Source organism: Herpailurus yagouaroundi, unplaced genomic scaffold (genome assembly GCF_014898765.1).
Source record: "Herpailurus yagouaroundi ecotype Mexico unplaced genomic scaffold, PumYag 221, whole genome shotgun sequence".
Taxonomy (NCBI): Eukaryota; Metazoa; Chordata; class Mammalia; order Carnivora; family Felidae; genus Herpailurus; species Herpailurus yagouaroundi.
Window position 1 is genome coordinate 10,927,617 of NW_024412452.1, and position 24,090 is coordinate 10,951,706.

The 24,090-nt window shown below is 55.6% G+C and overlaps 1 protein-coding gene across 6 annotated transcripts in view; it reads left to right on the forward strand.

Annotated features, from left to right (window-relative positions):
- Positions 1-18,409, forward strand: part of SFXN5 (sideroflexin 5) — a 117,328-nt gene extending 98,919 nt beyond the window's left edge. For 3 of the 6 annotated variants that reach the window (XM_040458539.1, XM_040458533.1, XM_040458538.1), the window contains one exon: positions 15,271-18,409. In XM_040458539.1, the coding sequence (XP_040314473.1) occupies positions 15,271-15,348 (78 nt within the window). In that variant the 3' untranslated portion in view covers positions 15,349-18,409. The remainder of the gene's footprint in view (positions 1-15,270) is intronic. The other 3 variants (XM_040458535.1, XM_040458537.1, XM_040458536.1) reach the window with 1 other exon arrangement.
- Positions 18,410-24,090: the final 5,681 nt, after the last annotated feature.

Below are 24,090 nucleotides of genomic sequence, written 5' to 3' on the forward strand. Positions count from 1 at the left end.
TAGAGACACGAAGGGAGGTGGTTTGAGGGAAGAGGGCATGTTGAGTTGGATGGACACGTGAGGTTCCAGGATCCTGTGGAATGTGCTAATGGGGGTGCCCGGTGGGAAGTCGGCTCTGGGCCTGGAATCCAGGAGAGAGGCCTGGGCTAGAGGGACGGACGTAAGGCCACCAGCATAAAAACAATGATGGAAGCCGGGGAGTGTGTGGAGAAAAGAGGCCCTGGGGAGGAGTGGCATCCACAGACCAGCAGCCAGTTTGGTAAGTTCAGAGCTAAGTGCGGTCAGGGCGGGGGTGGGCCGCCCGCAGGGGCAGGCATTCCTGAGAAGTTGAGCCCCATGAAGTTGAAGTGTCCCTTGGTGTCCCAGACGATGAAGGCAAACCCTCTCCCCAGGAGTGGGCCCAGCTGAGGGGTAAGGAAATAGGGTGGCAGGGCTGACGGCTCTGTCCAGGGGCTTGGCACTAAGGGAAAACAGAAATAGACCTGCAGCTGGAATGAGATGTGGGATCGAGGGAGGCTTTGATTTGCTTATTTTTCCCTTTTTTAAATGAAAGAGATGGGAGCTTGTGTAAATACAAAAGGGAAGGTACCAGGAGAGAAGCAGAGGACCGAGGGAGGGGGAAGATGGGGAGAGCGAAGTCCACGGAGTGGGGGCGGGGCAGAGCACAGACCGGGGATTCAAGGGATTTGCCTTGGCTGCGGAGAACCTGCTCCCCACTTTAGGAGTGGGGATGGAGAGAGATGCAGTTGGGGATGGTGTTGGGGGGTAAGGAGGTTAAGGAAGTTGTTCTGATAGCTTCTGTGTCCTCCTGACGGAGCAGAGAGGATGGCGAAGGGTGGAGGAGGGGGAGGCCAGAGGTTTGAGGACTATGGAGACGTTCGAACAGCTGACCAAGGAAGTTAGAGAATCTGGGTGGGCAGTGCACCAGGTCTGCTGTGAGGATGCAGGTCTGTGGGCGTGGCCAGGGCCTGTCTATCTAAAGGAGCCGGGGCTGAGAGGGCCACAGGGTTCACTCCGCAGGTTTCATCTGGCTGGCTGATTCGGGCAGTCGGTAAACCATCAGGAGGAATGGCGGGCCCCGGAATCTTAGCTGGGTGGGTGAAGATGGGCGAGTAAGCTGACCGGGGAAGGCAAGGTTTGACAGAAAGGCAGACCCAAGGGGGTCATAGAATGAATGTGGTATTTGGAGTCACTGAACTCTTGGGCAGATGGAGGCTGTGGCCACAGACTGGCACTTACGAGTTTGCGATTACAGGCCTGATCCTGCTCAGTCCTGAGAGAGGTGGGCGTTGGGGGCAGGTGCCTGGAGGGAAGCCAGGAAGGTAAAACTGAGGGGCCTGGACTGTGGGCCCTGAAGACCCAAGGTCCTAAGTAGGAGGTAGTGAGCCAGCCCCGAGCCCTGAGGTCCCAGGAGGGTGAGGACTAGAGTCACTTCCCCACACTGAGCCCCAGAGATTTAGAAGGAAACCAGAATGGGGTGGGGCTCCTGTCTTGGAGGGCCCAAGGCACACTGGGGTGGGAAGCCCGGTGTGTGATACGTGCCAGGAACACCCTCATGCCCGCAGGGCCCAGCCTTGCTGTGAAGCCGGGGATACCCCTTCCCCCATGAAAGCTGAAAAGCCGTTACCTGATGTTTGGAGATTCTGAATGGAGCCAAGGGCTCCAGAAGTTCTGAAGGTGGGAGAGAGGGCACTTCTCGGTGGTCTTGGCATCCCCGTCCTGGAAGGGGTGTGCCCAGCACTCGCCAAAGTGACTGCATCTCTCTGTACAGTCAGGCTAAGTCTGCAGTTCCAGGTGAGGGTCAGAGACACTCGTAGGCACCACTGTGTTCAGAAGCTTCGGGTAGGTCTCCTATCTCTACCTGTCGTATGGGGAGCGACCTAGGGCAGAGAAGCCTCACAGGACAGAATCGGGGACTGGCCTGTTGGAAGGATTGCTCAGTTTACCATCCTTCTGGCTCTGCTGGGAAAATGGAGCAGCCCATTTTCTGCTGGGAGCAGCCCTGGGCCCAGAGCAGCCCAGGGACCAGACCAAAGTCACAGAAGCGAGGCGGTGATATGAGAGGAACCCCCAGAGGCCCATTCCCAGGCCATACTGCATCTACTTGTTCTGTAGGATTTTCTCTCCTCCCTTAGCCACTTTGACTGCACTGAGGTAGTGGAGAGATGGGGGGACCGGGGGCCACCCTACTCTCTGGGGGGAAGAGCCTAGGAGTGGGCCTTTGGCAGGTGTTCCTCTGGGGCAGATGATGGAGAGATGGCTGCAGTCCACCCACCCAAGTCTCTGGCTCTAGCTGCAGGAGGTGGTCTCAGTGAGCAGGCCTGCCCTCACAGAGGCTCCCTGTCAAGCTTCAGGCTCCTCTCTTCCCTCATGTCTGCCTCAAACAGGCATGGAAATGGACCAAAGTCCCTCTCATTGAAACCCAAGACTTTTTTTTTTTTCTAGACTGGGAAGAATATAATCATGGCATGAGAAGTCTGTTCTCTTGAGAAAGGAGGGTAGGGATGTGGTTTTCAGTGCCCCTTCCTCACCTGCATCAAGTCCACTAGGATGTAGGCATGCCTGGGGGCTTTATGAGCTGCTTTGAGGCCAATCTGCGACCTGTGGCGGCAAGGCCATCAGCCAACTGGCTGAGAAGACCTCATTCCCTCCATCCATCCTTCCAATTAATTCTAATGAGGTACTGCTTCTGCCGTATGGGGATCATGTCTCACATCCCAGAAGCCAGTGGGATTTGCCATAATAAGTCTGGACTTGCTTGGGCTGACCCATCCTTGCCAAGAGTCACCAAGGTTGTCAACAGGAGTAATAGCTGGAACACCAATTAATTAATTAGGGGACTTGGAAATAGAGTTTAGGAACTTGTTTCTAGAATCGTTGGCCTGCAGTGATTGGTGTGGAGTTTCCAACCCACTAACCCCAGAGGTTGAGGAAAGAACTTCAATCCTCCCTTCAATCCCTGGGAGAGAGTTTTGCTGCTCATTTCAAATTAGTATTTCTGCCTATTAAAATGGTGCTAATCTTAAAATTAAAATTGCAAACAATAATAATAGCCACCATTTGCTAAGCATCTACTAGGCCTGTCAGCATGTTGGTAACTGTGCATCCCTTGTTGTATCAAGTCCTCCCAATGCCCTTCAAGTCTGAGGTATTATTGACTCTTAAGGGATGTTACCTAGAGCATTAGCGTTAGATGTGCACATCTCTGACTCTGGGAAGAGATTTTTGCTGGAGATGGAACCTTTGGTGCCTGGGGGGAACTGAAGCCAAGGAAGGGGTGAGGTCATTGTGGGAGGAAGGAAAGGCATCAGGAAAAGGCAGGGGCAGCCAGGAGCAGAGGGAGGACCCTGATGGAGCACCACCATGGACCCTGAGGACAAGGTCATTTCAAGGAGGAGGGGCTCTCTGCAGAGTGAGCTACAGCAAGGGGACCTGTCAGCTGGGTGTGTAGGCAAAGCAATCTAGGAAGTGAATGATAGTCAAGTTTCTCTGTGTTCAGAGAAGCAAGCTCATGAATGGGAAACCATTCAAGAACAGTAAAGAAAGTGGCACTCCCTGGGTGTTCTATTGATGGGGGTGGGAGCCTGGAGAGGGCCAGTAGGGGGAAGGAATGTACAGGAGGGGATGCACGTAGCCCAGGGCAGAAAGGCACGGCCCTGGGTCCAGTAACTAGAGCGGCCTGCTTGGTGGGGGAGGGGAGATGGGAGACTAGGACATGACAGTCCTATGAAATAGGAGTCAATATTATTCTGTGTTTACAAAGGAGGAGACTGAGGCATGCCTTGCCCAAGGTCCAAAGGTGGTAATGGTGACTCCATACTCACGGAAGGATTTTATGTCCCTCCTCAGCCCACATTTATATCTCTATAAAATGAGAAGGCCCAAGTCTGAGTCCCAGATGGCTCCCTGATAATGTATTATTATGAACATTCCAGCACCCTCAGCCAACCCTCCTACCCTTCATGGGGAGTCCCTGTCCATGTTCACAGGGACCCTCTGGAGTAGGTGTTTGTGCCTTTAAACTTTTTTTTTTTTTCTTGAGAGAGAGAGAGAGAGAGAGAGAGAGAGAGAGAGAGAGAGCGAGCCTGAGAAAGCCTGTGCTCAAGAGCAGGGGACAGGCAGAGAGAGAAGAGGGAGAGAATCTTAAGTAGGCCCCACACCCAGTGCAGAGCCCTACACGGGGCTGGATCTCAGGACCATGAGATCATGACCTGAGCTGAAATCCAGAGTTGGATGCTTAAGGCTTAACCAACTGAGCCACTCAGGTGCCACCTCTTGTGCCTTTAATCTCTACCCCAGAACTGGGGGCAGGGGGAGGGTTGTTAGTAGGCCAGCAGGTAGGGCAGGGAACCTCCTTAGGAAATTGAGTGTGAGAACAGGGGGGTAAAGTCTGGCCTTCCTTCCAGACCCCAGGCCGGTCACTGTGCAGGGAGTGAGTGACCCTGTGACCTGTAGATTAGGGCTGTGAGGCACTGGACAAGACTGTCTCAGTCAGGCTGTGCCCAGGCATGGACCCATCCACACCTAGATTCTGTTTCCCACCCCATAGATGCTGGGTTGCTTTTCCCTTCCTCTTGTAATTATGAGAATCATGTCATAGCCCCCTGGTATTAGACAGCCTCCATTCTGGTGGGATGGGCAGAAACCCAGTGAACAACAAATGTCAGGTGGTGGTGTAGTAACATGAAAATAAAGCAGAGGACTGTGCTGGGGCTTTCCCAGAGGCAACTCAAGGTCACATGGATTGTGGAGGCCACCATGGCATGTGGGGCCTGATTTGTGATGGCCTGTCTGGCCACCCTACAGTCCTCTCTGTAGATTGGGGCTCTGGGTTCCAGCAAATGTGGTCATCTCTGTCCTCCCCCAGACACACACGTGCATAAACACACACACACACACACACACACACACACACACACACACACACTCTGTGCCTGCGGCCCGGGTCCCTAGAGGGAGATGTCCAGGGTCCAGTCTTCATGCCCGCAGCCATTGCTGCCACAAGAGGCTGGACCAGGGGATGGTGAATGTCCCTCCAACTCTGACAGCCAGCATTCCCCACCTGGGAGAGTTTCCAATCCCATTTAATGAACCTCATGTCTCCTTGGAGCAAGAAGCAGTACCTTGGCCAAGTCCTCTCCCCGTGTCCCTGCCTGTTTCTGTCTCTCTGTCTTTGTGCCTCTTTCTCCCTTCCTCAATTCCTCTCCGGCTTCCGCCACCCCCCCCCCCCAACCCCATTCCCCTCGCTTTTCCCCACTATTCCCTTGGGAGCTCGGGGGCTGGGGAACAGGGCTGCACATACGAGCCGGAGCCATTGTTTGACAATCTGTTTTTGTCTTCATCTTGTTGGCAGGCGGCAGGAGAGGAGCAAAAGGTTAATGAGGCACTGTGCAGCGGGATTACTGCGTGAACGGGCGGGCGGCGGGCGGGCGAGCCAGCCGTGGTAACAGGGAACTAATTAGGAGCAGTTTAACAGGAGGAAAAAGTGAAATCTCCTCTTCACCAACTGTCAATAATTAGCTGATTTGGTGAGGTTGAAATGTGTCCACAGGAAAAGGTGGGGCTTTTCTGTGGATGCGTGAGGCATTGGGGAATAGAGGCCACTAAGAGCTCTGCCCTGTCCATAGGTGGGATTGGGGCTGGCGGTCACCCCACATCCCCCAGGCCCATCCACATCCCTCCAGAGGCAGAGGCTGGCATCCCTCAGCCTCAACTATCCATATGACCTTGGTCTTAACCTCAAAGACCTCAGTTTCCCCAGCCATAGGGTGGTGGAACTATGTTTCTTCATGGCTCTGCCCATTAGGATTCTGGAAGCGAAACCATTAGACCAGGCCCTTGTTCTGGAGTTTGAAGAGCTGACAGCAGGCCATGCAATCTTGAGTCAGATGCTGACCCCATCTAACCCTCAGGTGTCTTGTCTGCAGCACGAGTGTGCCCTCTGAGAGCCACCTCCGAGGGCCTGGCGTGGCTCAAGAATGCTGCCAAATGGCTAATGGGCAGAGCCTGGCCTTCCTGGGAACTTGCCTTGTGGCCCCTGGACCCTCACTTGACTCTTCTGGCCTCCCAGCAGCAATAGGGACTGGAGTGGGGGCACAGAAAAGATGGGCTATGCGCCTCTGGCTGGCTGCGGGTGAAGGAGAGAACCCTGGGCTCTTCCATAGGGCTAGGGGGCTCTCTAAATGTGTGTGCATCTCTTTTCCCTGCACCACATGCCAGGTGGGAGGCAAGGAGTCAGGTTCACCAGTATCGAGCACCTGTTTGCTCTGTTGGCATGCCCTGCAGTTGCTGGTTGGTTGGCCTTTGCTCGTTGGCCTTGCCTGACAGCTCAGCAGAGGACTTCCCACCTTCCCCTGCCCCTCCAGCTTCTGCCAAACACCTTGACTGGAAGAAAAGACATCATCAGAGGCCCTCAAGGCTTCCTGCTCAGAGCCTCCCATGTCAGCCCTGCCAACCCCACCCCCACTCAGCCTACCCTCTCCTCTCCTCAGCCTTAGAGGGTCCAGGGCACTAGAAGAAGGCATGTTCTGAAGAAGGCTAAGGCCCTCGTCACATCCTCATACCACTCACAAACCACAAGTCACCCTGGCCCCAGAGGGTGGCTCTTAGAGGCCACATCCATGCTGTAGATGAGGTACCTGAGTGTCAAGTTCAGCCACCCCCTTCTCATTCCCTACCCCCTCCCTGTCTGGGAAGAGAATATGGGTGACCCCACTGGCAGCAAAACCTCTACCACCTCTCTCCCCGTCAGCAGCTCTGAGGAAAATGGTAGTTTTCACGAACCAGCTTGGCTGGAAGCTGTGACTTACCAGAAGCAAATATCTACCCCAGCTTGCCTCTCTTTCCCCTCTCTTTCTCTTTTTCTTGGGAAAGCATTTGAATGCCCAACCAAGAATGGGGAAGAATTGGGAATGAGCTCAGGTCTACATTCAGGCTGTTCTAGAAATGACCGCTCCTCCAGGAAGTCCTCTCTGATGAGCCACACTAGGATCTGTCTCACCTCACATAGGTAGACTTCGGTGACATGTGTTTCCTGTGTCCCATCTACTACCTCGAGACAATAGTCCTTTCTCCCTCTTTCAACACATAAGGATGTTCCTAGGGCTGAGAAATAGAGCTCTTTATCAACACCTAATACAGAGTGTGGCTCATCTGGGCTTACCCCGGTTCCTGCTTCTCTTGCTTTTGCAGTGCTGTTATGAGGCCCGAGGCAACGTCTAGAGGGCATTGTGTCCCTCCTGAGTCCACAGACATTCACCTTCTCCCAGAGCAGGGGCCTCTTCCCTCTAATCTCAAATCCATCTCCCACTTTCCTTGGAGTTGTTTGTTTGGGGTTTTTCTCATTTACTGGTTTAATCAGTCTCTACTGAACTCCAAAGCGGGCTATTTTTGCCGTCAGAAATCTGCCGCCTCCCCGCCCGCTGCTTTCTTGGAGTTTGCCCACAGGACCCCCCAGGAGGGACGGATGGGAATGGCAAAGCCACTCAGAGCCCAGGAACGCCAACGCCACCTGTCACGTTGCCTGTTCCCCACACCCCCAGCCCAAACCTGCATGTGCACACAGGCCCACACACAAGCACACACATGAACATGTACACACATGCCCCAGTGACATCCTCCAGCAGGGCCACCTCTCAGCCTGTCCCTCCTGGTTCTTTCTAGGACCTTCTAGAAAGCCTAGCTGAATTCAGGACAGGGAGGGAGGAGGCTTGGTTGTGCAAAGCTTCCGCTGAGAGGATTAAAAGCATCAATATGTGCGAAGCATAGAACATGCCTGGCCTGTGCACAAGCAAGGGCTCAGCCTTGTGAGCCATGAGGAGACACCCGTGAACAAGACTGGGCCTAGGCTCTAGGATAGCCATGGAGTCCTTCCTTCCTTATGCAGCATCACATGGATTTTCCAAGTTTCCAAAGAACTGTCTCACCTGTTTCTTGATATTATCCTCATGTCAGTCCCAGGAAGTAGAAAATCTTCCCACCACACATATGGGGAAACTGAGGCCTTGAAGCTGAGAAGATGGAGGACAGAGAAGGATTCTGAGATTGATCCACCAGGGGGCACCCAGGAACAGTACAAAGCCCCCAAATGGGGAGGGGGTCTGAGCCTCCACTGGGTGCACATTGCACAGGGGAGATGGAAGAATATAGACGGGATCCCTACACTTGGGGACCTTCAGTTCAGTTTGATTCAACTTCTGCCAAGGACCTACCGGCTTGAACTGGGGTGAGGTGGGGGACTGCTGTGTTCATAGATGATTAGCGAACAAATCGCCTGCAACTAGGGATGTGATGGAGATGGAAATAAATGCAAGGGGCAATGGATTTGGTTTGAGAAGATCAGGGGAGGTTTCCTGGAGGAGGCAGCCTTAGAGGATTAAGATATAGCTAGACTTGGGCCTCAAAGGCTAAACATACAGTGTACTAGAAATGGAGAGCAGCCAGTAGGTGAGAAACCTGGAGAAGGTCCCAGAAGGCCTTTAGCATCCAGCCAAGGAATCTGACATTCACTGGGAAAGCAGCGGGAGCCAAAAGCCAGCAACCATAGGCCTGACCCACAGGGTCTAGGCTCAAGCCTCAGCTGCTCTCCAGTGCTGTCCTAACACCTCTGCCCTCTAGGACACTCGGGACAGCTTCACAAGAGATGGGGCCTGGACTTGTGTGCCTAAGCAGGACCTGAGGCCTGCTCAGCCCTGAAGAGAGAGCGTGGGGTGTGCTGCCCCTTACGTGCTAGACCGGAAAGAGGCGTCAGACACACAGGGTCAGTCAGGTGCCGGCCTGGGCACTGGACCCCATGTCAATGTCAGCACCACCTGCAGATGCTCAGAAGCCCAGAACCCTGGCCAGGAGCAGGAGGCAGCTTTGAGCCATGTCACAGGGTCACACTGAACACCCCGCCCCCCCAGCCCCATGCCTTTGAAAAGGAGGCAGAAAAGCCACCAGAAGAAAGGCAAGGAGGAGGAAGTTCTTTGTAGTAGGTAAAAGCCCCTGAGAATGGGGCACAGGCCAGGGATCCAGTTTCCTGTTTGTGTCTGGGCACCTTAGCTCCAGGTTCAAATATGTAAACTATCCGCCGGCCTGGCTGCAGGTGTGTGTGCTCCCAGGCTGCAGAGGCAGCGGTGGCCCCAAATGCATTCCTGACTCGGGCCCCCCACCCATAATGAGCCGGGAGACAGAGGCAGATAGCTCAGGGTTAACCCTTCCTGCACCACCAAGGAAGACCCAGTCAGGCTGCTCTAGGGGACTGTGGGGCCAGCTGGGCCTTGGGGTGCTCAGGGGGGCTGGGGGTTTCTGGACATGATGATTCATGTTTCCTGCCTCCGACTTTCAATGCAACTAAAAGTTAGGGACTATCTGCTGTGAGGGGCAGCAGGGTCTGGCTGGGTGGGGCATCTGGATGAGGCTCTCTGGGAGCCAGGGTGCAGGTTGTACCTCAGGGTCAGGGAACAGTGGCTGGGCAGCACTCTCTTGGGCAGGGCGGGTGTGTGTCCAGCAGGCCCACGGCCTCCTGGCACCGCCAGTTCTGGGGCTTGTGGGGGACTATCAGACAGCTGATAAAACTTCAGCTCTCTCACTGGTCCCTGCAGCCCCCACCCTCCAGGGCTCTGGCTCCCCATCCCCTGCTAACTGGCTGTCAGGTACCTGGAGAGGTGTCTACCAGATGAAGAGAGGGAGCCAGGGGCTCTTGCCTGCCCCCTGAGGCCAGCCTGGAACTAGGTCACCCCTCCTCCCTATGGCCACTTCTTGCCCAGCCCCCTTTCTCCTCATCCCATTCTCCTTGTATGAATCCCCTCAGAGCTTGTTGAGGTCAGAACCAAGCCCTGCCCTCGGCCCACTACCCTGGGCCATCAAGCCTTTACTGGGTTGGTACTGGTGACCCCTCTTGCTGCACCCATTCCCCTTACCAGGCCTTGGCAACTCCCTCACTCCACAACCCACCTATGAACCTCTGTGGCCAACACACCATTTGATCTGCTGCCCACGTGGCACATAAAGCCAGCTTCTGCTTCTTATCCATCAGCCCCCCCCCCCCCCCTGAGCAGCAGGGGTGCCCCCAAAACAACAGCACAGCCCTTTGTCTCTGTCTCTGGTTGGGGCAGCAGCAGGGCACTCTGTATCTGAATCACATCCATTTACCAGCAGAGCCCTGGATGTGATAGCTGTGGACGAGACCCAGGACCCCCACACCTCAGAGAGGTGATCTTCAAACGGCACAGGGGTCTTCCCTGTGGGGGCCTCCCGCTGAGGCCAGCGGTAAAGATCCCCAATGGTCCCGACGCCTCTGAGATCTGCCATTGCCCCAGCCCCAGCCAAGGCTAGAGGAGTCTTAATGGACAGCCAGTTGAAGTGGCCCAGGATGGAAGTGAGAGTCTGTGCCTGGGGTCAGCGCTGAGTTGGGGGTAGGAAATCTGGACTCCAGAGGTCACCAAATCCCGTTGTGAAGACTGAAGCCTTTCAGCCCTCATTGGGACCACTCAGAAAGCTGTGCCTGGTATCCATGCTGCCTGGTGCCTTGGCACCCCGTCACTGCTTCTGCTTCTTGGGCTGGTCCCTCAAGGCCACCATCATGGGCTTGTTCCCTTCAGCCGCCCCTCAAATTTGCCTGTTCTCCAGGCCCGGCGCCCTCCCCTTCCATCTGTTCTCCTGGGCAAGTTCCCCCACCCTGGGGCCTCCGGCTGTGCTTGCACATCCCGGGTTTGCTCTCCCACCCAGACCCCTGCCCAGAGCCCCCGAACCCGTGCACTGTCTGCCTCCCTGGCCTCTCTGCCTAGGGAACTCAACATGACCAAGCCTGAGCCTGTCACCCTCCCACCCTGACCCGTCCCCCTCCCGCATTCCCTGCCTCTGAGAACGGCGTCACCAGCCACCCCAGCTCCCGAGCTAGAATTAGGAGTCATCCAACGCACAGTCATCCTCGACACCTCCCTCTCACCCCCACATGGGATTGGTCATCAACTCCTATGGGTTTCTCTTCAGAAAGGATTCAGTGCCACCCTCCTCACAGCCCCGCCGGCAGCATCATAGGGCAGGACCTGGCACCTCTCTCTTATTCCCACAGCTGCCCCCTCACTTACCCTCCGATCCATCCTCCACATCCACCGCCACCAGAGAAACATTTCTAAAATGGAGTCTGGATCATGGCCCACCCCCACTCAGAATCCTCCCGTGGCTCCCCATGGCCCACACTGACACGTTCGTGTGGCCCATAAGGGCCTGCCCGTCCCAGCCCCACCTCCACGTCCTGCCGCATTCCCTACATGCCCAACGTTGCCCACACCAAACGGGCCGTGCTGGCCCGCCAATGCTTTCCTGCCCTCTCTTATCAAAATCCTCCATTTTATTCCCAGCCTACCTCCTCTGAGAAGTCTTTCTTCCTTATTCCTTTCATCAATACGTGGTAACCCCCACCCCCTCCCCAGTTACCATGGCACCTTGTCTCTCTGGGATCCATGTGCTTTCATAGATGACTCCTCCCCTAGACTGTGAGCTACTCAAGGGCATGGATGAGATAGACTGTCCATCTCACCTGTCCATCTCTGTGTGCCCAGCCCTGGTGTATGGAGTTGACAGCCATAAACGTCTGACATGAGGGCTGGTTATTGTGAAATGAGAGAAAAAGCCCCGAAGGCCACTCTGTCCCCGAGCCTCTGCTCCTGAGTACCTCAACCAGCTACCCCTCCCCAGAGCCTTTCCACTGCCCGCATCTCCCCCCTGCATCCCTTCTACCTGCTGCCCTCGGCACAGCGAGGAGCCTGGGGGACCTGAGTCAGGGACAGCCCCCGCGGGGAGGATGAGGCCTTGGTCTGCACCCAGGCCGGCACCCTCCAGGGAGCGGGTCGAGTGGGCCGTGGCCCCGGCCGTGGTCCTCCACCGCGGTGGTGAGCAGCCTCTCCGATTTTAATGCGGGCCTCGGTGCTTCAGTGAAAGCCGGCATGGGAAGTTGCTAATAATGGCACTAAAATAAAATATGCTACATCTGTTATGGGTAGCAGAACAAAATTAGCTGCTCACACCTCTGACATCCAAGATGTCTTAACTTAAAATACTCCTTGGCTTACTTTACATCATTTACTGATTATATTTAAAAGAAATACAATTTTGCAATTACTGTTCTTTCCAGTGTGATATCTGTGCATCATTTTCCTTTTATGTTTATATATTTCTCCTTCATTAGTGCAGTCTGAAGGGTGATTAGGATTCTTCAAACATTTTACAGAGGTTAAACGTTGATTAAGATTTAATTATTACTGTAAATAGCTTGGAATGACATATGGTGCAAAAGCCTGACATATGTGCATTTGAATAAATGAAGTGCTATTTCCCAGGATGCCTCAGTAGCTGTTTAACAGCTTTCCCGAAGGGTTATGTTACACCTCATGGTAAGATTGCTGGGATGTTATATTTTGTTGGTTTTTGCAGCTGAAAGCTAAGAACAGTTTTCCAGTTTTTTAAAAACATTGAATATTTTAAATACCTAAATTGTTTTGCACAAATTTTTGCTAATTTGTCTAACTAGGTTAAACATTTTCAAAAGCATTTAGATTTTTAAGCGTGGGCGCTGTGCATTGTGTCAGTGGCAGCATGGGGACGAGGGGAGCTGGTGAGGTGGAGGGGACACGGAGGCCGGCAGGGGTGGGGAGGGAAGAGGTGGCTTGAGGAGAGGGGGTGGGGAAAAGGCCTGGGCCCTGAGCCTAGCTCTTGTCTCTTTGGCCCTCTTCAGTGGCCAGAGCCTGGGTATGGGGGTACCGTGGACCACAGGGGAAGGGTTCCCCTTCCCCAGAAACTCCACTATGCCCACTGGCTCTAGTCCACACTAAACTCCCTCCTTCTTGGCCTCTGACATGCCCGGTCTGGCCATGACCGAGTTCTTTGAAGGCAGGGCTGGTCTATGGCGCCTTCTGCATACTTCTCAGGGTTGCCCTATCTTGACATACAGCAGGTACCTGGGACCAGGTTCGGCTGAACTAAGCCACAAAGGCCCGGCACTTCCTTGACTCTGCCTAGGGTGGAGATCACGCCGAGGCCCCCCTCACTGAAGTAGCACCTCCCTTTCAGGTTCCCTCAGGCATCCTTACTGGCTAAGTCCCTGGAGCTGCAGACCAACATCTGGGCTGCTGTAGAGCCTCCAGGGGGACCTTATTTCCCAGTGCCTTCTGCCTCCCTTCTTTCCATTCATTTATTCAACACTTACTGAATACCTCCTGTGCACTGGCAGTGGGCCTTGAGGGTGCAGGGATGAACACGATCGCACATCACGTTTGCTGCCTTGTGGAGCCTGCAGTCTAAAGTGGAGAGGGGGAAGACGAGTGGACGGTCAACCTCAGAAACAAGTGATACAACTGAGATGCAAAAAGTGCCAGAAGCTGTGGGGGGTCCCAGGAAGTGGCCACACCCAGGCTGGAGGAGGGAAGATGTCTAAAACTGAGATGTGGAAGATAAGCCCAAGGAGGAGCCCGGCAAGGGGGGTGGAGAGAGGCGGTGACAGAGGGGCAGTTCAGGCAAAGAACCAGGGTGGGGAAAGCCCGGTATCTGAGGCATGGCAATAAGTAGGCGTGTGCGGTGCCTCCAGCCCCAGGCGCAGGGCGAGGCTAGGCAGGGGCTGAATAGCGCGGGAGTCGAGACTGTTCCCTGAGGACAGTGGGGTTATTGAGCCATTTTATGAGGACGAGAGGGGTGCCCAAACTTGTGGTTGGGAAGGCTCGCACTGTCTGAGGTGGGGGTAGACGGAGACTTGAGGGGAAGGAAGGAAAGAGGAGGTGAGGTGGTGCCAGAGCATCACTGGATGACGGTGTGGGGAGCCGGGTTGGGACAGGGGCAGATGGTGACTTCAATCCCGATTGCGATTTTAGGGTTGAGTTCAAGTGCCTGTGAGACATCCATGAAAAGGTCCAGTAGACAGCCCCTGCGTGCCCAGGACTCAGGGCAGAAACATGGCTGGAGAACCCGCAGATCTGGGGAGTCCCCGGGAGGGTGGAATCACCCCAGGGCTTGTGCAGGGAAGAGGGCCCAGCCAGACGAAGCCCCCGGTGACCCTGAGAAGTGTCCAGTGGATGTCACAAAGTGCAGGGTGGCAGTGACTTGGGAGAGAAGGATTTTTGTGGATTGTGGTGGGAACAGAAACCAGATTTGCTGTGGGTTGAAAAGTCAGTGGGAGGTGAAGAGGTGGAGAAGGCCACCTGAGACAGTGCCTTAAAGAAATTTGGTTGTGGGGGAGGAGAGAGACCAGGCAGTAGCTGGAGCGTGACGTGGGGTTAACGGGACAGTTTATCAGATGAGAAGTTCTTGTCAGTGTTGAAACGCTGATGGCCGAGAGTCAGTGGACTGTGAAGGTGGGAGACAGCAGGAGAGTCTGGGAGTGGGCTCCCGGAGTAGGCATGGGGGAGATGGACCCCAGGAGGTTCTGCCTTCTGAGGGGAGGGGTGGCAGGAGGGCAGGTGCGGAGCAGCGTGGACAGGTAGTTCATGGGTTTGATGGGGGGATGCCGAGGGGCTTCTTCTGTTGTCTTCTGCTTTTTCTCTGAAGTAGGAAGAAGGCTCTTCTGCTCAGGAAGAGTGGGGGGCTGAGGGCAGAGTGACTAAGGAGGGCGGAGAAGGTTTAAGGTGGCCCCTGTGGAGAATGAGGGAAGGAGCTGACTGGGCAAAGTGGCTGGGAGGAGGCGGGTTGCTGGTCACTGTGGGGGCCCAGCAAAGTCAGGTTCAAGAGCATGGTTGAGTTCCTGTAAACCTGGGCCTCTGCCAGTCAGAGCTGGAAGGACCTTTGGGCTAGAGAGTGGCTGGAGCGACAGCCCCTGGTGTCCGGGTTGGAGTGGGTAGGTGTGAAGACTGAGCTGTAGGGAGTCTGGGGCTTGAGGTCTTCGATGTCTAAAAACAGATAGGGATAGTGAGTGGGGTGCTGGAAGGATAAGGACTGTGGAGTCCAAGAAGGTTGAGTTTGGATTTCAGGAGTGTGGGTGGAGCAGCCCTGGGTGGGGACCAGGTCCGGGGTGGGTGTGGGAGTGGGTGTGGGAGTGGGTGTGTGCCACGAAGCAGACTGGGCCCTGGGAGATGAGGAGGTCAGAGGGTGGGACGTTCACCTGCACGGACACACCGTCAGAGGAAGACACAAGACCGAGCCAGGAAGGGATACTGTGGCAGGAGGGCGGTAAAGGAGGATGTGTCAGTAGGCAGCAGGGGGGGAGAACTTTGGGCACCAGGGTAGTCTTAATGCTACTCCCAGCCTCCACATTCACCCGTCCCCCCTCACCTTTCTTCTCTGTTCTCACTCTCTCCTCAGATCGAGACGTCCCAGTTAGAGCCTGAAATTGCCCGGGCCACGAGTAGTCGGACGGTGGTATACAACAAGGGGCTGTGAGTGGTGGCCGGCCGGCCTGGGGATGGAGTGCTATCCAGGCCGGGGAGCCGGGGGCGGGAAGGAGTCTCCCGGCTGCACCTGCAGGGAGGGGCAAGCTGATCCCACCGGTCCTGGGCCACCTGGGGGAGCACTGGACCCACAGTGGTAGGGAGACTAATCTATTCACATGTTAACATAAGGGTGAGGAATTCTGACACATTTCCTATAAGAAATAATCAAGTGCATTTCTGGGCCTTACGTGGGGTTGTCAAAACTCTACTCAGCACAATTATCTGTGAAGCTGAAAAATTGTAGAGTGCCCACGGGATAGACTTAGGATCCTTTTATACTTTGGGTTTTTTTTTTTCTTTTGTTTTTTATCTGAATCAAGTCTGAGCCTTGGCTGCAGTGGCCCAGGTGGTGGCAGCGGACCAGTGGTGGCAGTAGGAATAGGCCAGGGGGCTGGTTGGGTTGGCCGAAGGGCTGGTAGATTCAAGACATTATGGTGGCCGGGCCCAATGGCTCCCTGAGCTGGGCTGGGCTGGGCTGGGGGTAGGGGAGGCAGTCTACACCTCACAGGAGGAAGCAGCTATGACTGAGGTCCTCAGGAGGTGGCCCAGGGAGTCAGAAGCACTGGAAGCCTCTGGAAGATTCTGTGGGCAGTTGACTCTGAGTGTGGCTGGCCTTCATCCATGCTACAACCTGCAGAACCAATCCCTCTGCACGAAGCCCAGTGCCTGGGGCTGGGGTCACCCTTCATGGAATCCCGATCCATTCGAGGCCCCAGCTTCAGGCAAGAAGCCCCAAGAAGGAATGATGTTTGGCTGGAATTGTGGGCCTGCACTTTGACCTCTGCAGGGTGACCCTCCTTCTAGTCACCAGGCTGGAAGCTGGGCTGTGGGGCTGAGGATGGGGCTGGAGCTGGAGCTGGACCGACCTCCATCTGGGGGGCTCTCAGGCCCCAAGGCTTCCTGCCCCATCCCACTGCTTCCCGAGTGGGAGGGTCTTATGCCTGAGTGCAGAGGCAGGTTTCTAGGTACCAATCTGAGAGTCAGCATCAAGACAGGAACTGCAGGCCCTGGCTGTGGCACCAATGGGCTGTGTGACCTTGGACAAGTCTGCTCCCCTCTCTGAGCCTCTACTCCCCATCCGGAACCAGAGGACTGGATCAGGGCGTTCCCACCGACTCTTCCAGCTAACCTCGTCTTTGCCTGTCCTGCTCAGATGCTGGTCATCCCAGGCACATCCCCAGTGTGGACACTGAACTGGGAAAGGGGCAGGCCCCTTTGGGAATGGCCTCAGGAGCTAGACCTTGACTTTCTGTATGTGAACCCACATCCTGGGAACACTTGATCTTTGCCCCTTTTCAGTTCTGAAGGAGGAGATAGTGTGGGTGGCTGGGCCTAAGTGTGGCTCCACACCCACGTGCCACCTCTCACCCTGCACCGGCCTCCGAGGCCACTTGCTGCTGGCTCCTGTCTCTTCCCATTGGCAAGCCAGGAAAAGGAGAGGCCTGCAGGGGCTCTGCAGAAGACAGCAGGACCCGAGGTGAGGGTGAACAGGGCAAACAAAGAGGAAGCATGGGCCCCATTGTACCCTTCACCTGCCCCCAGCTGGAATGGAGCCCTCAACATGCAGCCGCATGGCCTCCTCACCTCCCTGGTGACTCCACCTGGGGAGAGACCTGGCTGGAGGTGAACACAGGCATGTGCAGGAAAAGACTAGTGCAGGGCAGCAAGGCTGTGGCCATGGGCGGCTCTCACCATCCTCTGTGCAGGGGTGGTTGTGGGAAGGTGGGTCTTCCACAGGCACTGGCACCATGTACCCCCTCAGAACCCCGTGCTGTCTGTGAGGACCTCCCAGCCTGGCCCTGCTATTTCTGCAGAATGCTGCCCTGAGGGCCCCCCACTCTCCTGAGGAGCAGCACCCCCCCTACCAGTCAGGAAGGGGTGAACACAGAGCAGGTAGGGAGAACAGAACAGCAGAGAAAAAGGGGCAAGTATTTTTGAGCCAATCCTGCCATAATGTGACGGTGCCAATGACAGGCTGGGTGTTTCTGGGTCCCCTTTTGAAAAGCTCTCTTCAAACTCACCCTACCCCACCTCTCATTGGACCCTGTTTGTGTGCACTTTACCTTGAGACCAAAACTGCCCACCCCAGCCCCACTCCCACCCTTTCTGGAGATGTGGTAGAGATGGGGTCTCTCCGGCTCCCTCTCTGGACTGGCTGCCCTGGCCCAGCCCCACCCCAGCCCCAGCCCTGTGGCCTTGTCATCTCATAACCTACTTACTTTGTCTCCTGGATGATTTCTGGTCATGCTCCCAAATGCAACTTCAGGTGAGCTAACGGGACTCCTCCTTGGGAAAGGGGTTGGCAAGAGATCTGTATAATACAGCTCAGGGTGATGGTGACAGAGGGTCGGTGGCCGTGCTGATAAGATAAGCCCTGGCTCGGCTGTAGAAAACACCATAAGGGAAACCTTTTGGCCAATATCCATCACCCACTCTGCTGAGGCCAGAGGAAGGGAGGCCTCGTGGGCAGACTGGCTCATGACTGGGGAGGAGGCTGAGCTAGGTCCCACAGCTAGGGTGTGGCTGGTTCGGCTGCGCCAGAATCCAGGCCATACCTACAACTGGTTCTCTAGCCCTGGTGTACTGCCCCACCCCCCACCCCCACCTTCTTCTAGTCACTTCAAACATTCTCTGAGGCTCGGGGATGTTCCTTCTCCCATTCTGGAGAATAATCTGATGGTGCAGGGGCCAAAAGCCCAAGATGTCTAGACGGCTGCTGGGTCAAGGTGGCTGATAGCCCCCTTTCTACTTCCTGATTGTGAGCTGGCTTGTTTTCTGTCCTGAGCCCCTGGCCTGGGAGAAGAGTGGGGTCCTGAGAGCAGAAGGGCCAGAGGACAGGGGCAAGTGCTCTTCCAGCCCTGGGCCAGGTGTGAGTGAGGCAGGACCACGTATGCCTTGGCCACACCAAGGGGACTTTGCAGTGTCTTTTTAACCTTCTCAGAAAATTTCTCAATCTCTGTGATTTATGTAATACTAATGAGCTGTGGGCAATAAATGATGGATTTAAAGCATCAGGGCTTGGCTTTGTGGGTTGTGGGTGGGAGCAATAGGGGTACAGAAACACGGTGGGGACAGGCCAGGGCTGCCTGAGGATTTTGTGGGAAGCCCCCCCCCGAGGAAGGTGCAGACCCCAGGCTCCAGGAGGGGTCAGGCCGTCTGGGAGGCCCAGAGGGAAGGGGAAAGGAAAGGATGGAAGAGCATGTGAGGGCAGGAAGTTGGACAGAGGGCATGGGTTGAACTTTACAGAAGGAACCCCCCTTTACAGAAAAGTTGCTGAGCACTCACTAAGACCCCACCGCAAGGCACTTGAGTAGATAGGGATGTTGGCAGATCTCATACTGTTGCTGTCGGGGGGACACAGAGGGGAGTGCTGGTGGGAGGGTCATTCTGGACTGCCTGGGAGCCCAGAGAGTCTTCATAGGGAGGAAAGATGTGAGCCAAGTACAAAGGTACCAATATCCACAGTGTGTGTGGCACTAGCCCCAGGAATTCTGCCCCTTCCTAACTTCCCCACAGTCCCTCGGGGCCAGGCCTCAGCCACCTCCTAATAGTTCTGGCCCCTCTTCTTCTAGGAAGCCCCCAGAATCCCTGGGGAAGTGAGGCCTGAACTCTTTTCCTGGACCTCTAAGCATCTTCCACCCCTGCTGGGAGAAGCCGATGGCCTCCCATGGCAGGGGGACCATGTTGTAGAGGTGAGGTCCACGGCTGGGGTCACGTCAACCCAGGTGCCAGCCCCAGCTTGGCCCCAGCATGAGTGTTTGACTTCTAGCCCGTCACTTCCTTTATTCACCCATTAATTTGGTCAGGTGTTTATGGAGCATCTTCTCCAACAGAGCCTTGGTGTCTTTAGCTATACAATGTCAAGAACAAGCATCACTCGCTGGGCTGGTGTAAGGATTGGAGAGACCAGGTGAGGAATGCACCCCGACTCTTCACTTTTGCCTGCCAGGTGTCAAGAGAACGGCTGCCTCCCCTTACCTGTGCACTGGGCCCCTCTAGGAGGCTTGGGGAGGGGGGGCAGGAAAGGGATGGGGGCGGGGTCTGTTCTCAAAGTGATACTTCTAGGTCATGGGGCTTCTGGTCTCTGGGGAATTTCTTTGCTAACAGCCCCACTGGCCACAGCCCCCATCCGGGCGGAAATCCTTGACTCTCAGGACAGACACAAATCCCTCCTGGGAGCTGTTTGTTGTTTTTAGCTGGTTTGGGGGCTCAGCTCCTGCCCAGCCCGGAGATCATTAACACTCCAGGAATGTGGCCTCCCTGGCCCCATCCCCACCCGCTGGCCCCTAGGGCCTCCCTCCTCCCACTCAGGCCATGATTAGAAGGAAAGTCAGAATGCTAGGGGATGAGGACAGTGATGAGTGACTCTTTCTCAAGGCCCTGGGGTACCTGGGATAATTTGAAGAATGGAGCTCCCTCAGTCTTCCAGAGCTGCTGCTGCTCCTGCCATCTCACCATACCCCTGCCGCTGATTAGCTCCTCAAACAGAAAAGTGTCAGCCACTCCCGAAAGGCCTAACCCCCATGTGCCCTTGCTTCCCTGCAGTACCAGGAGTCTCCTGGGCAGTGGCTGAAAAATGTTCATTCACTTCTCACGTCCCACTCTGAGGTAGCCGCTGGCAACCTGATCTAAGCTCAGAGCCTGACTCCTTCCTGACAAGGACATCTTCTCAACCAGAGCAAGAATCTGGGGCCCCACCTCACCCCGGTTCCCTGGGCCTTGTGGAAGGGTAAAGGGAAGGAAGGAGAAAGAGAAGGAAGACAAATGAGTGACAGAGGCACCAGGTGCCCCATGCAAATTCATCGAGGAAATGAGGGAAGGAGGCTGCCCTCAGCCCCCTGGCCCCCCGAGCCAGTTCTCCTCTCCACACGGAAGCATGGCAGAGCGAAGGGCAGTACAACAGGGCCCTCACTCAGTCCAGGGGTGAACCGCACGCAGCTCAGCATTAGGGAATGGGGTGGGGCAAGACAAGATGCTGGAAATAGAAGTGGGCCAGCTGCTGCAGGGCAAGGGGCAGCTGGGAGCCACTGGAGGCTTTAAGTAGGGAAGTGGATTCATCTGGCAACAGAATGGAGTGTATCGTAGACACAGGCAAGACTGCTGGTGAGACCAGGGGAGAGTCAAGGTGAGGGAAGATGGAGCCTAGACCAGGGGGTGGGAAGGTGATGGAGAGAATGAAGAGATTCAGGATTGCTCAGCTCTAGGTGATTGGTGGTGGAGAGGGTGGCCGAGAGAAGTCAGAGATGGCCCCAGGTTCCTGGCTTAGGCAGCCGAGGACATGGATGGTGGTGCCGTTTCTCAGTTAAGGAACAGAAGGAAGAACAAATCTGCAGGCCTTCTGCTTCACAAGTTATTAGAGGTCCCTGTGAGGTGCTCAAGTCGAGGTGTCGGGACAACCGGATGTGCTTGTCGGGAGCTCAGGAAGCAGGTGGAGACTAGATACGTAGCTTGGCATGTTAGCCACTTACTGAGCACCTGGAGCTAAAGGGACCGTGGCAACCACCCAGGGGGAAGTATGTGGGGTGAGAACAGGAAGACCTGGGAGAGAACCTCCAGGAACCCCCACCTCTGAGGCCTGGCCCAAGACAGGAGACTGCTAAAAAGCTCAGCCATAAGAAGGGTGTTATGGACTGAACTGTGTCCCCCCAAATTCACATGTTGAAGCCCCGATCCCCCATACCTCAGAATGCGACTGTATTCAGAGGTAGGGTCTTTAAGGAGGTTATTAAAGTAAAACGAGCTCAGGTGGGTGGGTCCTAATGCAATACGACTGGTGAGCCTATAAGAAGAGGAAGTTTGGACACAGACGAACACAAAGCCAGCCATCTTCAAGCCAAGAACAGAGGCTTCAGAAGAAACCAACCCACTTTGAGCTGGTACTCTGAGCTTAGACATCCAGCCTCCAGAACTGTGAGAAAATGTACTTCTGTTGTGTAAACTGCCTGAGCACACTAATGCCAGGGGTAAGAGGAAGATGAGGAGAGCATGGCACCCCAGAGGACAAGAGATGAGAATGCTTCCAGTAGGAGAGGCTGTGCACATACTGAATAGGTGCTGGGAGGTGAAGGAAGACGAAGACCAAGCACGTCCTTTGGAAGGACCTGGAGAGAATAGTCTCAGTGGAGTGTGGTCAGGTCAAAAGCCAGATCTCCATGGGCTGAGAAGTGAGTATGTCTCCGACTGGCTGCCAGTATACAATTAACTTGTAAAACAAAGGATTTCCAAGAGACTGGGTTGTGAGCTGGGCATTGAGACACGACAGTGGCTGCAGCATAATGTGGGGGCGAAGGGAAGGCTTCAGAAGGCACACTGGGGCTTGCGGACATTAATGGGTGAGAGGGGAGGGGCCTAGGGAGACAGGCAAGAGGAGTGAGGTCTCCGGAGGGGCGGGGGGCCGGGAGGAGAGAAGGGTCTCAGGGGTAACAGGAAGCAGGTGGAGAGGATGGGTTGGATGCAGGTAGTGTGGATCTGAGGGAGGGAGGTTGAAGGGTGAGAGACTAGCTTGCCTGGCCCCTCCAGGTATACTTTGCACCATTCTCTATCCGCTCTCTGGGAGGCCTACTTGTATGGACTTGCCATTGGGCAAGTTTGGGAGTCTCCAGTGGGAAACTGAGGATTCGAGGAGGGTGACACTGGGGGGTCGATTCCGCGGGCCTCCCCTGCATCATTGGGCCTCCCACTCACGAAGGCTGCGGCTCCTATCTGGGGCTATCTCCATTCATCTGTCCTCTTGAGTTCTGGTAACTGCTCCTGCCCCTGCCTCTTCGGGCCCCAGGGCTGTGGGCCATCGTCATTAGCCTTGTGGCGCTACAACATCTCTTGTCAGGTGTCTAAAATTCGTGAATTGTTCCTTTATCCAACTCTCCTCAGACTGCCCCATTTGAAGGGACTACCTCTTTTTTCCTGGCCCCTGGTTGATATGAAGGTGTTCCCTTGCAGTGCTTCTCATTTCTTTCTGGAGATGGAAATAAGGTCCTCTGTTGAGGGTAAGCAGAAGAGGTTTGGGCAGAAGGGAGACTGTTTGAGACATCCCCTGTGGAGAATGGGAGTGGATTTATCAACAGGAGTGAGGCCTCAGCTGAGGCTGGGACCTTGGACTTCAAGGGGTGCCATCCAGCACACTTGCGGGATGTCCTCACAGACGCGGCTGCAAGGGCAGGTGGGGAAACAGGTTCAGGCAAGTTTGCAGGTGCCAGGCAGGTGCAACAAGGAGCAGTGGGACCAGGGGATGTCAGAGAGACAACAGAGGGGCCCGTGGCCAGGAGCGCGTTATGAGGCCAAAGCATGGACATAGGCGACGACTGAACGAGTGAGCGGCAAGAACGTGTGGTTTGATAGGGAAGGACATCTGAAGGTGCGGTTTGAAAGAAGGGGTCACGTGACTGTGGCCTCTCATAAGCCCTGAGAGTGAGTGGTGATGAGGGGAGTAGGAAATGAGGGCCTGGGGTGCCGGGTGGGTTGTTCATGGAGACCCCCAGGTCTCGGGGAGACAGGAAGACCATGAGCTGGTAACCACAGTCTGACAACTGAGGGGGTACGACTGGGACAGGCAGCAACCCCGCCCACGTGCACAGCCGCACGCCCACACACACCCACACAGTCACACTCGCGCACACACGCCCACAGCCCTCCCAGACACTCCCAGACACCCTCACATGCACTCACCCTCACACACACCCCAGACAGCAGATGGGGCGCTCGGGTAATTGGTTAAACCTGTTCCCGATGTCTGGCTCCGCATTGGCAGCGCCTGTCTGACAGGAAAGCTGGCTGGGCCTGCACCACTCAGCCTGCTGGCCTCCCCGCCCCTCCCCCTACGGGGCTGCCCGAGAGCAGGGGCTCCAGGAGAGGCCTGTGGGGGGGTGGGGTGGGGGTGCCGCCTGGCTCCCTCCTGGGCAGAACCCAGTTGACGAGGTGAGGGTTCCACGTAGTCCCACGGGAAGCAGTCACAGCACCCATGAGGAGGAGCTGGTGACAACCAAGTGCAGAGATGCTGAGAGCACCAGCCATGCCGCTGCGGAGCCGTGGGGACTAATCTTGGAAAGTTCCGCGGACCGGTGGAGTGTAAAGATCATTCCCCCAAGCTGAGGCGCGTGGCTTGGGCCACAAGAGCGAAGAACCTGCGTTCCCGCTGCTTAAGTCACATACAACATGGGGTTCTTACGGGCGTCATCAGTACCTCAGCCCATCTGACTCTGCAGGGCCTGGGAGACCAGCCCAGCTGAGGCGATGTGACATAGCCAGGCTCTCTCGTGGAAAGCCTGGCCAAGCAGCCCCTGTCCACCTGTCCTCACCCCTGCAGGGCCCTGATCTCCAAGAGGAAGGAGCAGTCGAGGGAGGGCCGGGAGCATCATTCCTCGGCTTCTTCTCCCCTTCCCGGCTGCATCTGTGTCTCTTCGAGAGAAACTTTGGTTTGTTCCCTGGAGAGGGCCCAAAAACTCCCAAATTAGCAAACCTGGCAAGCCGGCAGCTCAGAAAATAGTTCATCCTGATTCCATGTTTTTCAGGCTCACAGAAGCCTTTATTAATGAAGTCACAACACCAATATTTACCGTCTGCAGGGAGAGGCACAACACGGGGGGGTGGGTGGGAGTGCAGTGGGGACTCCCAGCCCGCCCCTTGCAGGCCTGGCCTAGGAAGATTGGCAGGTTTCCTTGGGTCCTTTCCAGCCCTTTATCTGGATGACAGGGGC